Source organism: Oryctolagus cuniculus, chromosome 9, assembly GCF_051225735.1.
Source record: "Oryctolagus cuniculus isolate XC-2025 breed Fujian yellow rabbit chromosome 9, ASM5122573v1, whole genome shotgun sequence".
NCBI classification, from domain to species: domain Eukaryota; kingdom Metazoa; phylum Chordata; class Mammalia; order Lagomorpha; family Leporidae; genus Oryctolagus; species Oryctolagus cuniculus.
In genome coordinates, this window is record NC_142875.1 from 108,034,712 (window position 1) to 108,050,229 (window position 15,518).

The 15,518-nt window shown below is 38.4% G+C and overlaps 2 protein-coding genes across 2 annotated transcripts in view; one reads left to right on the forward strand and one right to left on the reverse strand.

Annotated features, from left to right (window-relative positions):
* Positions 1-1,426: 1,426 nt before the first annotated feature.
* Positions 1,427-10,253, reverse strand: LOC127486762 (natural killer cells antigen CD94). Its single transcript, XM_089303323.1, has 4 exons — positions 10,163-10,253; positions 7,949-8,163; positions 5,867-5,973; positions 1,427-2,739 (listed from the first exon to the last, which is right to left on the reverse strand). Exons 1-4 carry the CDS (start codon positions 10,251-10,253, stop codon positions 2,610-2,612), a joined length of 543 nt encoding a protein of 180 aa, XP_089159449.1. The 3' UTR covers positions 1,427-2,609.
* A 1,883-nt stretch (positions 10,254-12,136) lies between these two features.
* The window catches only part of LOC149124718 (C-type lectin domain family 7 member A-like), a 63,516-nt gene continuing 60,134 nt past the window's right edge, over positions 12,137-15,518 (forward strand). The window contains exon 1 of the mRNA XM_089303324.1: positions 12,137-12,264. Within this exon, the coding sequence (XP_089159450.1) occupies positions 12,137-12,264 (128 nt within the window). The remainder of the gene's footprint in view (positions 12,265-15,518) is intronic.

Sequence of the window (15,518 nt, forward strand, 5' to 3'; positions counted from 1 at the left end):
GTTCATTTGGTTTGGGCTTATTTTTTTTGCTATGCTCATCACAAAACAGAAGTTGAATTCTCTTTTTTTTAAAATATTTTTTATTTATTTATTTGACATGTAGAGTTACAGACAGTGAAAGAGAGAGACAGAAAGAAAGGTCTTCCTTCCATTGGTTCATTCCCCAAATGGCTGCAACTTCTGGAGCTACGCTGATCTGAAGCCAGGAGCCAGGTGCTTCCTCCTGGTCTCTGATTGGGAGCAGGGGCCCAAGATCTGGGGCCATCCTCCACTGCTATCCCAGGCTATAGCAGAGAGCTGGACTGGAAGAGGAGCAACCGGGACTATAACCGGCGCCCATATGGGATGCCAGCACCGCAGGTGGAGGACTAACCTAGTGCACCACAGCGCTGGCCCCTCAGTTTATGCTGAATCTGCCATACTGGTAGAGGTTTTTTATGCTACACCTCAACCACCCATAATCTTTGTATTCATAAAACACAGAGAAACTTTCCTTAAGGGCTCTTGACCTTACATACTAGTAGAAGAAAGCAGTTGTTACTTGCTCTTCAGTGCTTACTAAGCTCCTAGCAGAGAGTAGGCGTGGTTACTAATGCCTTGGATGTCATAGCTCTGCATATGCTAATTACCTGGCCTTGGTGGTGGGGTTTATTCTGTTCCTTCTTTCTTGTGTCAGACAGATGGCTCTATCCTTGTGTATGGCAGGCCTCCACAAACTGTAGCAAGTAGTATTGGAAAGTGTTATCAACCTGCATTGTGAAGTGAACCATGCTGATCTTCAGAGCTCAGAAGCTTTATTCTCCATCAAACACTAATATGGAACTATTAAGAAAAAGAATATTTAACTGAGATGCCAAAAAGTGGGGTGGGGGGCAGGGATCCAAATAGAGTTTCTTAGAAATCCCAAAGTGAGAATCACGAATCCATCAAGTAGGGATATTTCCACTGCTGATTGGTTACACTACCAAATAGTAATTCCCATTGAAAACAGAATTATTATTTGATCCAGCTATCCCACTATTCCACTTGTAACCAAAAGAACTGACTTCTGTGCATTGAAGAATCTTCTGCACTTGCATGTTTATTTCAGACAGTTAACAGTAATCAAGATATGGGGTCAACCTAAGCGTCTCTTAATGAAAAAAAAAAACACATTGTATATAGACATAATGCAATATTATTCAGCCATAAAATAGAATTAAAATCTGTCATTTGCAGCAGCATGGATAGAATCGGTATACCTTGTTTTTAGTGAAGTAAGTAACACACAGAAAGATGAGTACAAAACGTTCTTTTTTTTAAGATTTATTTATTTATTTGAAAGAGTTACACAGAGAGAGAGAGAGGCAGAGAGAGAGAGAGAGAGAGAGGTCTTCCATCCGATGGTTCACTCCCCAGTTGGCCACAATAGCCAGAGCTGCACCGTTCTGAGGTCAGGAGCCAGGAGCTTCTTCCGGGTCTCCACATGGGTGCAAGGGCCCAAGCACTTAGGCCATCTTCTACTACTTTCCCAGGCCATAGCAGAGAGCTGGATTGGAAGAGGAGCAGCCAGGACTAGAATCTGTGCCCATATGGGATGCCGGCACTTCAGGCCAGGGCGTTAACTCGCTGCTCCACAGAGCCAGCGCCCTAAATGTCCTCACGTTTATATGGAAGCTAAAACATTGATCTTAAAGCAGAGACTAGAAGAGTGGTAACCAGAACCTGAGAAGCATGTAGCAGAGTGATGGTTAGAAGATGTTCGTTGGTACAGAGGTGCAACTGTTTATGAGGAATAACTTCTAATGTCCTATAGCAATTACTTGAAGATTTCAAGGTAGTTAGTAAAGATGATTTTGAATATACTCAATACAAAGAGGTAATAAATGTCTGAGTTGATAGACATGCTAATTACCCTTAGTGGATCATTAATATTGCAAATGTGTATTAATTATCATACTATTCCCAATAACCCTATATAATTACTCTCCATGTATCAGTCAAAAATAAAATTATGTTTAAATTTATTTAACGATTTTTAATATCTTACCAAATTCACTTCATATGGAGATATTATATACATACATAAATACAGTGTTTTTGCTTGAAAATGGGAAATTAATATCACATAATATGGGATTCATGTCAGTGATCACAATGTGAAGAGGGGCATTGTTATGTATATGATACAATCCAGTGGAGTAAATACTTATATGAATATGTATAGTAATAATAATATTCACATAGCTTTTTTCTCAGATATGAGAAAAAGTTTGATATTAATCTTTCTGTGTCTGCCTTATTTCACTTAGCATAATGATCTCCAGTTGCATTCATTTGGTTGAAATACCCAGAATTTCATTCTTTTTCATGCCTGAGTAATATATCATATTATATCCTATATGTATCATATATAGACACACATATATATTACATTTTCTTCATACAGAAATAAGTTAATTACATCTATGCTTATTCCATATATCTGTTAAGCATTGGGATGCAATAAACATGGGAGTGCAGGTATCTCTTTCCTTGTTGACTTCGTTACTGCAGGATATATTCCAAGCGGACGGATAGCTGAGTCAGTCTTTTGACGAACCTCCATACTGCGTTCCATAAAAGTTGTACTAATTATTGAAGAAATGCTTATTATTCTCACAAATGTAACGAAAAGGTCTTGAACAATCAGCACTAGTAATATAGCGTGGCTTCAGGCACCCACATTTTTCATTCATCTTATAAGACTGATGGAAAGTCCTATATGAGAAAATATATTTTAGAATATCATTCTTTGGGCAAAATTTCATTGTCACAATTAAGTGTGTGTGTGACTATTAAGTGAACACAAAATCCCTCTGACAGATGTATAGGTGCTGAATCAGAAGGTTTAAGTATTTCTAAAACTAAGGTACAGTTCATGCTGGTATTTGATTGGAGATGAGGATGAGGTGGAAAGGACACAGTGGACAGGATTTAGATGGGCACATTCCGGAAATTCTTTTGAGATTTGTGAAACTCACGGGAGTTACTAACAAGGTAAGGTTATTAGGACGCATTATAATTAGATACAGTGACAGCTCCAGTGTTCTGTGACTCAGATTGATGGGCAGTTAGCAGGAGGCCACAGCGCCTTCCTCACCTTCAGCACTAGGAGGAGCTGGTTGGCATTTCACACACAAGGTGACCTTACTCCCTCTGAGCTCCTGTCTTGTCAACCAAACAGAGCATTAGTATTTTGTGAAGCAGGACAATGAGAATATTCAACATGGATTCTAAGTTATAGGACTATGCTATGATATATGGAAAAAGTGTATAATATGAATTTTCCACCAGATACATGAGTCCAATAATAATAATTTCAAGTCACAAAATTATTATTGGCAAGAAATCACCAACCATTTAACAACTGGACATTACTTCAGTTGTGCTGTTCTTAGGTATCCCACTACTCTTCCCTGGTTTCTTCCTTTCTATCTTATCACTTTTCTTAGGACTCTTTTGTAATCATCCTCATCACCACAACATCTTAAATGTTTGGGCTTCCCAGGGATCAGGTCCTGGATATGCCATCAATCAAAACCCCCACAACAGGGGCTGGCCTTGTAGCACAGTGAATAAAGCTGCTGCTTGAGATGCCAACAACCCATATGAGCTCTGGTTCAATTCATGGCTGCTCCACCTCCAATTCAGCTCCTGTCAATGTGCTGGGAAACCAACAGAAGATAGCCCAAGTCCTGGGACACCCGCCACCCACATGGGACACCTGGATGAAGCTCCTGACTCCTATCTTTGACCTGGCCCATCCCTGGCTGTTGTGGCTATTTGGGGAGTTAACTAGGAGATGGAGGATCTCTCTCTCTCTCTAACTTTGACTTTCAAATAAAATAAAGCATAAAAAGGCACTCAGAATATCATCTCCTAGTGTTAACACCCCTGCATACACTGACACACACTAAGTACACACCAGCAGCACAAAACTTTTACACGAACTTCATAATTATGTACCAACATGTCTATGTGACATGCCCACAGAAATCTATAATGGATGTATCAAACTTGTTACTAAAACTAATACCTGATGTTCCTTATAACAGTTAATGACAGCTCTAGTCTCATGATTGCTGGACTAAAACATGGCACCAACTCTGATTTCTCTTTCTCTCACACATTTTCACAGTAGGTCTGGCATCTGGGCCCGTATCCCCAGCACCCTCCCTACCTGTCCTGACCAAACCACCACCATCTCTCACTTGGTTGACCACAACTGGCTTTCAGTGTGACTCCCTTAATTGTAATGTGTATTGCCCATTCACCAACTAAGGACCACACAGTGTGCAGGGGACTCTTTAAAATAGGAAGCTTGTTCTTGTCATCCCCTGGCTCAAAAACCTCCAAAAGTGTATCCCCGCACTCAGGAAGCAGCCAAAGTCTTGCCGTGGTCTCTCATTCCTAGATGATCTCATCCATGTCATCTCTCTGACCTACTTCTCCTTCCTTACTCAGATTCCTCCAGCATCACAGATCCTCCTGCTGTTTTCATGAGCAAAGCAAATGCTCTCCCCCCTCTCTAGACCAGTAGGTCTTCTTGCCAGGATGCTACCCCATCAGAGAGCTCCCTTATCTTTCTCATTAACCTCCTTTAAAGCATTATACCAACACCATTATCGCATTGAGATCACCTGTGTCTTCCCTATTGAAAACATAAAATCTGTTCCTTCCACTCCCCACACACAAACTGTACTCCTTGACCCAGCAGGGACTGAATAGTGCTCATGGCACTGAGGATCCTCTAGTACACTAAGTGATTTCCCCACCTCATTTAGTTGCATCCCGAAATCCCTGGTGCCTTTGCAGCAGTTTTATTTACTCATTTTTGAAAAAACGATGTCATTTTAGTACTATGAGTTACCAATAATTTTGTGAACATCTGAAATTTAATGGCATGAAAAATATTAGTCTGCAGAATACAGATTTAAGATCTTAATGATTTTTTGGAAATTAATCTACTTCAGTCTTAACAGACACCAGGTGTACAGCTACAAACTGCATTTAAAGGGAGAACTGGGTTTAGAAACAAGTTCTCATCCCTCTCTTCCAACCTCTCTGGCAAATACAGCATATGTCACATAAAAGAACAATGTTAATTAATTATGTTTGGAAGGACTCTCCATTAGCACAATGGAAAAATAATGCCTTTTGGGGCTGATTATTTAGGGCTCTGAGATTTTTATTTGTCATCTAATTTGTCATTGAGATGTGAGATTATGTGGGGAGCAACCCGGACTGGACTGAGTTACTGGAATTAAGACTTATTCTATGCATCTGCTCTCCCACAATATGGCGCTGGGAGAGGAGAAAACAGCTTCTATGCAGCTGCCTCTTGCCAACTTGAGTGATGACCTCCAGGAGCTGATCCTGCTCCTGATTGGAGGAGAGCAGCGTACTCGGCGTGTGGGCAGCCGAGTTGGGATTGGCGGAAGAGGACTATAAAGGAGGAGAGAGACAACATGCACCAGGAACATCTAAGGGGAACATCTATCTGAAGGAACACCTGTGCAGCCCCCGAGAGAGCCGGCCGGCGGTGTGCCGCTCCCCCGCAGTAGTGGGGAATGTGGCAGGGGGAACCGCCCTTCCAAGGAGGTGGAAGGGACAGTAGCTAACCCGGGAAGAACCAGCAGCAAACCCGGGGAGGGCCGAGCAGACGAAAGAACAGTGCAGGGTCCTGTGTCGTTCCTCCACGAAGACGGGGAGCGACAAGATTATATAGAATTAAGAACATTTTTAAAGTCTTTAAGAATCATTACCTGGTGTTAGCCTATAATCCATGCTTCAACTGCTAGAAAAAAACATAACTGAATGCATAGAAGGTGAAATGCAAACTTACAGGTTCTGAGCAAGTTTTGTGCTGTCCTGCCACATCCACTCATGTTTATCTCCTTTTTTATAGAGTCCAATCCAGTAAGTGTATTTGATTTGTGATTGCATGAAAATCTGTGCATAAATTAGAATAACTATTATTACTCATTACATCAATAATAGCTTTTTATCTACTAAGGACTTATACAAAATACTAATCATTTCACTTAAGACAATCCTTGCTCATTTGCTGTGCAGAGAATCAATGGAAGTGAAAGACCTAAAAGTCTGAATCTCCTGAATCTTTGTGGCTTGAAAGATACCAAGAAAGGGCCATGGTGGACTTTTTAGAAAGACACAAAAATCTCCAAGCATAGTAATAAAAAAGAGAGGTAGGTATGGATGCGCTCAATCTAGAACTTCTCTTCATCAAGAACATAGGAAGTAAAGTTTCAAATCTAGAAATATAGTAATGTAGTTCTAAGAAGTAATGAAGTAGCTGGGGCCAGAGCAGTAGGCTCAGCAGGTTAACACCCTGGCCTGAAGCCCAGCATCACATATGGGCGCCAGTCAAGACCAGGCTTCTCCACGTTCGATCCAGCTCTCTATAATGGCCTGGGAAAGCAGTAGAAGATGGCCCGAGTCCATGGCCCCCTACACCCTTGTGGGAGACCAGGAAGAAGCTCCAGGCTCCTGGCTCCGGATCGGTGCAGCTCCGGCCGTTGCAGCCATCTGGGCAGTGAACCAGCGGATGGAAGATCTCTCTCTCTCTCTCTGCCTCTCCTCTCTCTGTATAACTCTGACTTTCCAATAAATAAATAAAACTTAAAAAAAAGAGAAAAAATAATTTCATTTAAAAAAGAAGGAATGGAGTAGTTTGTATAAATCAATTAGAAAACAAAATCATCCAAAAGAAAAAAATGAAGAAAAATCAAGAGTGGATGTTTCATAGAAAATACATATGAACAATAAACATTCAAGGATATCATTTCACTAGAGATCAAGTAAAGACAAACAAGGCTACAAGGTAATACTTTACAGAGAGTGAACACAAGTTTTTAGGATGGTAGGAATCAATAGAATATCTTCAAAACTATCAGTAAAAACATATTGAAAAATATTGTGGAATTATTTTGTAAAACTGGAATCACCCAATAATTGCACTCATACAGCGGTTTGTGATGAACTGCAGAGGAGACACATGAAAGGCGTGCACAGCTGACGTGTCTAAGGACGGTTAATGAAGAGCTGCTCATCACAACAGCAGTGGAAACAACCCAAATTCCCATCACCTGGAGAATGTTAAGTGACATCTCTCCATGTGATACCACGAATATCATACAGCTATGGAAATCAGAACTCTAGCCACAAATTTTAAAGCAGATTATGTAATTAACTTACTATGAGAGCAAAGGCAAACAAACTCAACTCCTTGAGTTTCTTCCTTGTCTAAAATATGGGAATGGCATTACCTATGTGGAAGTTTTTATGCACTGAAATAATGCATACAAGGATCTGACATACTGTAAACCTAACGTTAGTGTATATTTTTGTAATTATTTCAGTATATTTTATTCCTTTTAACTGCTTTCCTTTGGTACTCAAATGTTAAACAAAAATTTGATTTTATTACCTAAATGCAATTTACTCTCTCCATTTCTCTTTTCTCTCTTGTTCTCTCTCCCAAACACACACTCCATTATTTTTCCACATTAGTTAAATTTTATAAGTACTTTATAATGTTTTTTGACATCTATGAAAGGTATAGAGATATTATAAGGAAGGTTTAAAATATACTTTATTGTTCTAGGGATAGGAAGAATCACTAAAATTAAGTGCCAACTAATTTACTCATTCAGGTGTTTTTCTTACATTTCACAAATCGTAAAGACACAAATAGTAAGGACTAAATCTAATTCCATGGCACACACAACAAGCCACCTCTGCTACTATAGAAAGTGAAATTATTTAGGTCCCTTAAAGCTTGTCATTTCCTCTACAAATACAAGTGTTTCCACCCTGCAGTCAAAAAAGACTCAAGGAAAGCCTACACAGGTAGCCTAACTCAGTCTTCGCAAGCTTCTCATAAAGGTTAACTAAGTGAACATACCAGTTCCTGGATGTCATCAATCTTCACAAGGCTAGAACCCATGTTCTGGCATAAATTCCTGCTCTCATCCCACGTTACCTCTTCTTTAGAAAAATAGTACCAGTTTCTTGTCCAGCAAAAGGGTCTTCCTTGCAAGGAGCCACAGGCTGTTTCTTCAAAACAAAAGCCACCCCATCCCAAAACACCAGGCCATTTAGAAAATAAGATTTTAGGTATTTAATTATTCTTTAAAAGGAACTAGCATAAAATAAGTTTTTTTCTGTACCTAAACATCTTTTGAAACTTGAATACTTAGTTAAATATAATTTTAAAAATAGACTTAGTGAGGAGAGTAAAATTAATACTCCTAGTAAGATCCAATATCTACTTTTTAAAGTTTATATATTGAAATGGGCAGAAGGCAGTAAGTCTATGAAAAATAACCTGTCGGCGATTAACTTAAATATTGAGTACAAACCTCTACCAGATGGCAACACTGAATGATCTTCGAGCTGTAGTGAGGAAGTATTTTTTTCTTTTATGTTTCCCATATCTTGTGTTGTGCATTTAGGACACTTCTGAAAAACTTCAATCCACATTACAAAATTAACATCACAAATGCCTTTAATAGATCACTTAATTATGATCATATCCTATAATTCTAGATATGAAAGAATATGATGATGACTACATTGGAATACAATCATAGAAAACGTAAGGTTAAAATATTTTGAAGTGTCAGGCATAAAATAGATTTTTATATATAACTACAATTATTTGTAATTTGAAATCTATGATTTCTAAGTCACATAAAACAGTAGTGGTCATTTCATAAAATAGAAAACAACTAAATTAAAAACTTGAGCTAGATTTTATGCCATCTTTGAATGATTTCTCAGCATGTGACTCCATTTAGCATTTACACTTTGACATAAATGATCTGCCTGTACGTATAATGAATGCATAAAATATACCCCGCATAATGAGTTCATGTAGCAGTTTCTAACGTGCAAAATGTGGAGGATGGCCCAGGTCCTTGGGCCCTGCACCCGCATGGGAGACCAGGAGGAAGCAATCGCTCCTGGTTCAGATCAGCGCTGTGCGCTGGCCACAACGCACCGGCCTTAGCAGCTATTTCTGAGGTGAACCAACAGAAAAAGGAAAACCTTTCTTTCTGTCTCTCTCTCTGTCTCTCTCTCTCTCACTGTTTAACTCTGCATGTAAAAAAAAAATCTATTAGAGAAACAGCAGTTTCTTCCATTAAGTTGAAAATAAAAATGTAAAATAAAAAGCATATTGTTCTATTTTTTTAGAATGTCTGTTTTCCTTATCAGGCACCTAGGTTTGCTTCCTCACTCCAGTTCCTGATTCCAGCTTCCTGTTCATGGAGATGCTGGGAGGCAGTGGTGATGGCTCAAAGTGAATGGGTCGCTGACACCCACATGAGCAGGTTGCTTTTCTGTCCCACTTCTGTGACCCAGCCCAGTCCCCGCTGTTGCAGGCTTTAAACTTTTGATAACAAGCAGGTGGGATCTCTCTTCCTCCATCCCTCCCTCGAATAAATAATTTGAAAAAAAATCACTCAAGTGTTTGTTACACATCAGAATCTTTTCATTTCCATAAACCCCTAAGCACTAACATTAAATTTCATATCTGGTTGTAAAAATCTAGCAATATCAAATACATAGTCCCTTCATGTCCCCTTCACAATAAGCGTAACTCTTCCTCCAGTTCAGCAATCTATTACAGTGTCCGTATTCTAGACCACAACTAAAAAGAAAAAAAAAAGACTTCTTATTTTTAAAAACCACCATTTCTTGGGCTACTCGATTTCCTTCTCTTTTTCTTTTTGCCCATCCACATCCACACAGGTGCACATACTCACACATATATCCTAACCGTATGCTTGCCAGCAGGAGCAGAGCACAGATGATGCCCAGGATTACTGTGCATAGGTTTTCTGTAAAAAAAAAAAATTAAAAATGGGAGTAGATAATGAGCTTGTTAAACAGATAAGAACCTAAGCAGGACAAACATTTATGCTGGAATTTAGCATTAAAATCACATATTTATTCTGATCAAAAATCTCATGGATATATACATAAATGAATCTCCCAGTATATAAAACAATTAAAGAACTAGACATTCCATATAGAATAGATATGGCTTTTAAATATGTTAATTTTTTTCTACCTGACATTATGTTCTCAGAAATCAGAAAACAAGAAAAGTTACCTCTTTTTTTGTGAGCTAGATGTCTTTTGCCTTCCTTTTTCTTTGCCTGACACAATTTCAGTTCTGGGTATGTCACTTTCTCCTCAGTCATTTCTAAGAGCTTCAGGCTAAAACACAGAAAGGACCAGAGATGTTTCACGAGACATAATAGATTCATGAATAACAGGAAGAGCTACAGGAATGATATACACTCGGGCCTGTAGAAAGTGAACTATGATCACAGTAATTCTGGAAATCACAGAAAAGATTTTTAATAAAATTTATCCTATTTATCTGAAAGGCATAGATTTCCAGAGAGAGAGAGAGAGATGGAGAGAAAGTTAGAAAGAGAATTTCTCTCCACTGGTTCACTCCCCAGATGGCTGGGTGGTAGGGGCTGGGCCAGGCTGAAACCAGGACCCAGGAGCTCCATCAGGTTTCCCACATGGGTAGCTGAGGTCCAGACTCTTGGCTCATCTTCTGCTGTCATCTCAGGCACATTAGCAGGGAGCTGGATCTGAAGCAGAGCAGCAGGGCACAAACGAGCACTTTGATATGGGAACTGGCATGGCAGGCGCTGACTCAACCCACCCCATCACAATACTGGCCCAGGAAAAAGTGATTTAAATTCCTTTTTGTGATATTTTAGAAGAGAGATCCTATTTAGTTTATGGACATACTGTTTAAACTTTTAAACTGTTTTAAAGTAACTTAATTAGTTGCCAAAATTTGCAAATGGATATAATTTGTACATAAATATCCAGATTTATACCTTCTCTTGAAAAATTAACTTGTTATTCAGTACATGTATTAGGTCAAAATGATCAGCACAATATGACAGAGGCACCACTTACATGAGACACACACACAAACACACACACACACACACACACACACTAATTCAATGAACACTCCATGTTGCTGAATCATCTTCTCTCACATCCCAGCACTCATTTATCTCATCATCCTGATAGTCACTGGCCTTCATGGATATGACCTTAGAGTTGAGAAAATGAAGAAATGATGGGATTCAAGGTTGGTGCATGTGAAAATATCATTAACTGAGATAAGCATCACTTGTAATTCTAACAGCAAGTCTACACAAAGCTGAGATCTTCAAATTATAAATGAGAAACAAATATTCCCAATTATAAAACAAATCTTATCTCCAGGGGCCTGTGCCATTGCACAGTGCGTTAATCCTCCATCTGGGGCACCATCATTCTATATGGGCTCCGCTTCTAGTCCTGGCTGCTCCTCTTCCAATCCAGGTCTCTGCTGTGGCCTTGGAAAGCAGTAGAAGTTGGCCCAAGATCTTGGGCCCCTGCTCCTGCATGGGAGACTGGTAAGAAGCTCCTGGTTTCTGGCCTCGGATCGCACAGCTCCAGCCATTGCGACCATCTGGGGAGTGAACCATTGGCTAGAAGACTTCTCTCTGTCTCTCCCTCTCACTATCTGTAACTCTACCTCTAAATACATAAATAAAATATTTCAAAAAATCTTAACTCAAGGTCATATATTTTCTGAAATAACTGATTTTTGTGCTGTTATTTTTGTCTTATACCTATATACATAAATATCAACAAAATGAATTGGTAAATATTAGACTAGATTTCTATTGATAGAAAATAATCATATTAACAAAAGTTTCAAAATTTATCACAAGTGACATCATGCTAAGGTAATTTAAAGTTTGGGTTACTCATTGCTAGCCAGAAAAATAGCATCCATTGTGATGAGAAATAAAAGTACATATATAATGTCTTATAAATGGAAATAAATATACCACAAAACAAGCGACAATTTTAAAAAATTGCACATCTGACTGTTTAATTTTTTTGATAAATTCTCATTCTGATCCACTCCTGCCCTCTCCTCTAGAATAAAGGTAACTTTAGATGTTAACATGGATCATAATTTAACCCCACCTTTCCACACATCGCTCCGGACCAAGAGCTACTCTATTCCTCTGCCATCAACAGGGTGAGAGGCGACATGGAGATGGACGCACACACCCACAGTAGCTGCTGTCTGTGTCTGTACCTTGGGATGTCCCCAGCTGGAGCACAGGCTTGGTCAGGAGCAGGCGAGCACATCCCGGCTCTGCTGGCTTCACCTCTGCTGTGAGACCAGGCGGGTCCTGATGTGTGAGACCGTCCCTCACAGAGACCTTGTGTGAAGGTGCAGACGATCACATGACACTGATATTCCCACACAGAAAGTTACCAGTGGTGTCAGTGTCTCACTCCCTTCCCCCCCGCCCATGTGTCAGAAAGGCCATCAAGAATAAAATGAAGTTGTATGGCCATTTAAAATCTAACTACAGCAATTACTATAGAGCTTGGAAAATGAAAAAAAAAAAAAAAACAGGCATGAGATTAGGGAACAGTTAACAACAACATTTCTAAACCTGTAAAATATGAAAAGAGAAACACCCATATCCTGCTTAGCCTGAGTTCTCCAATTTCCCTTTTATAGAATATGGAAAATCTGCAACTGTTATATAACTGGTAAACATAGAGAAATGTCATATATGCACAAACATTGGCATGTTTCTTCAAAAGCCACCCTAAGAATAACCAGACTGATTATTTTACAGTAAATGTAAATGTATATAATCCTGGGTGTACTGATTTGAAAACAACACTTTTTCCACTTGTATTCTCTTCAACTTATCTGAAGAAACAGATTCTCTTTAAATAAGGAAGAGACAGCTCTAGCAACTGAAAGACTTAACATGTTGTGTGGGCTTAAATATAGCTCTTTTTAAAGCATCAAAGTCAAAGTCTTCTGGTCCACTAATTACAGCCATAGCTGTCAAAATTCAAAAGCTATTTGTTTAATCCACTGAGCAGCCCTATACCCTAATTAACCCTAGAAGTAGGTGCTAGTTTGTAAAAAAGGCAATTGTTTTCTTCAGATCCAACACATGGATCTTCACACCTAATAAGCTATCAATGTTCTCACACTTTTAATTCTCAAGAAAGTGAGTAACATCAGCTGAAATCCATGTCTGTATCAGCTTCCTCCTTTATTTATGTTGAAGGTATTTTCCTGTGTCTTGAAATTCCTTCCCTCATCAGTCCCTTTAAATTAACAGCAACAAAGGTAGATTCTCTACCTTTTTTTTTTTTTTTTTTTTTTTTTTTTTTTTTTTTTTTTTTTTTTTGATTTGCTTTTGGCTTCCTCTATTTTTCTACTTAGGAACTCTCTTCAGGAGGTAGGTCTCTGATATAAACAAATGTATTAAGGAAGTTTTTTTTTTTTAATACTCAAGGCAACCAAGCTTTCTCATTTTTTTTTCTTAAAGGCAACCATTAGTTTTTAGGCATGCCCAGGAACTATATGATCTTCCAGGCTCAGAGATAATTATTATTCTGTACAGCTAACGTATATCTCTAATATAACAACTATTATTCATAGGCTAATTATGTTTTCAGCAAACCTCTCACCTGTCATTAAAACACCCACACACCTTTACACCCAAAAATACCAATCTATTTTAAGCACCTCTCAGAATATTTTCTTTACTTCTTTTCTACATGAAATTTATATACTCTTTAAGGTCCACTGAAGTACCATTTTGGGTCATTATGAAATACCAGGTTAACCTAGCTGGTATCACAATTCCAAAAAAGAAAAAAAAAAACATTATATTGAATCATGAAGCATTGGTAACGTAGTAGAAGCCAAGATATAATTCGAGATGAAATGAATGTCTTAGTTCATAAAATAAGAACAGGAGAACTGCTCATGGAAACATTGCAGCAGAATAGTTTAAGTATATGAACCTAGAATGCATACAGTTTTGAAATAATTTTTAAAAAACAAAGATCCAGGAGAAAATGTTTTTAATTTTTAAATTACTTCTTATAAACCTGATTTCCAAGTATTTTTAATTTAAAGTTGGTAAAAAATTAAATATGTGTGAGAAATGATTAGCTCAATAGTCTGTTATGTTACAATGTAAAGATAAGGACATTGGTTAATTAGGAAATAAATAAGAATCTGTGTGAACAAGGATTAAAAAATGGGAGGACATGGTCTGCTTCATTTCTGACACTAAGAGTATTTTACATGCAATTTTTGCTCAGTAACTAATATATCAGTATAATCAGTCTAATTGGGATTATTTTTACAGTTTTGTCGTTGGTGTCTGAAATTTTGGGCTTTTGTTTCCTTCTTCTCATCACTTTTTACTTTGCTTCTACAGTATCATAAAAGTGTCAGCAGAAGCAGAGCCATAGTGAAAAGTCAGATGCTTCCTCATACCCACAACTGCTCATGCTGTTTTCCCAGACTTCCCATCTCAAGTATACAGTTATGGAATTATAGTGTGTTGAGTTTGGTTGCTATACAGGAAATGTCAAAATAACTCTTATGGTTTCTAGCAATCATTTGAATGCCATTTTGGCAAAAGTGACAATGCAAAAAAAAAAAAAAAAGAGCTTTCTGAAATGTTTAATTTTCCAGAGATTTAAAAAGATATTCAGTGTATTATTTGCTAGGTAGCATCAAAAGTAAGTGAACACGGCTAGGAAATGAAGGAGACATGGTGTGTAAATGCATTTTGGGAACTGCTATTGGGTCCTGGAGCCAAGAGACATCCATGGAGAAATGAATGAGACCTGATCAAGTCTGACACGTAATTAATGGTCACAGACCAACAGGGGCCTCCTGGATTTGACAAATGTACGATGTATCATTGTATAGTAATGCGGGATGATTACATGAGGGTAAGCAAGCTGAGCAGAGTATTTAACCTCTCTGTATTATCTTGCCACTTTTCTATAAATCTAAAATTTCCTCAAAATTAAAAGTTGCTTCTTAAAGGAAGTATAGTAATATCATCATATCACTTTCCATGATCTCTTTAAGCACACTTCTGTACATGGAATGTGTCAGTACAGAGAAAGTGTTGTAAGCCTTCAAAGAGCTGTTATCTGAGAATTTTTGACTCAAAAAAGTGAGCAGGTTAAGAATGAGGGTTGGCTTTGTGCCACAACAGATAAAAATGCTGCCCGTGATTCCAGCATCCCATGTAGCTACTAGTTCGTGTCTCAGTGGCTCCACTTTTGGTCCAGCTCCCTAATGGCCTGGGAAAAGCAAAAGAAGGTGTCTAAGTCTTTGGAACTCTACCACCTATGTGGGAGACCCTGATGAAGCTCCTGGCTCCTGGTTTCAGCCTAGCCCAGCCCTGGTAATTATTGCCACCTGGGGAATGAACCAGCAGATAGAACACCTCTCTCTTTGCTCCATTCTCTGTAACTGACTTTTCTTTGTTGTTGCTTTTTAAGAGAAGGCAAAAATATATTTAATTATATAATTTAACACAGTAGTTTGCTCTAAAAATAGAGAATTCTGGAGCTATTGTTAG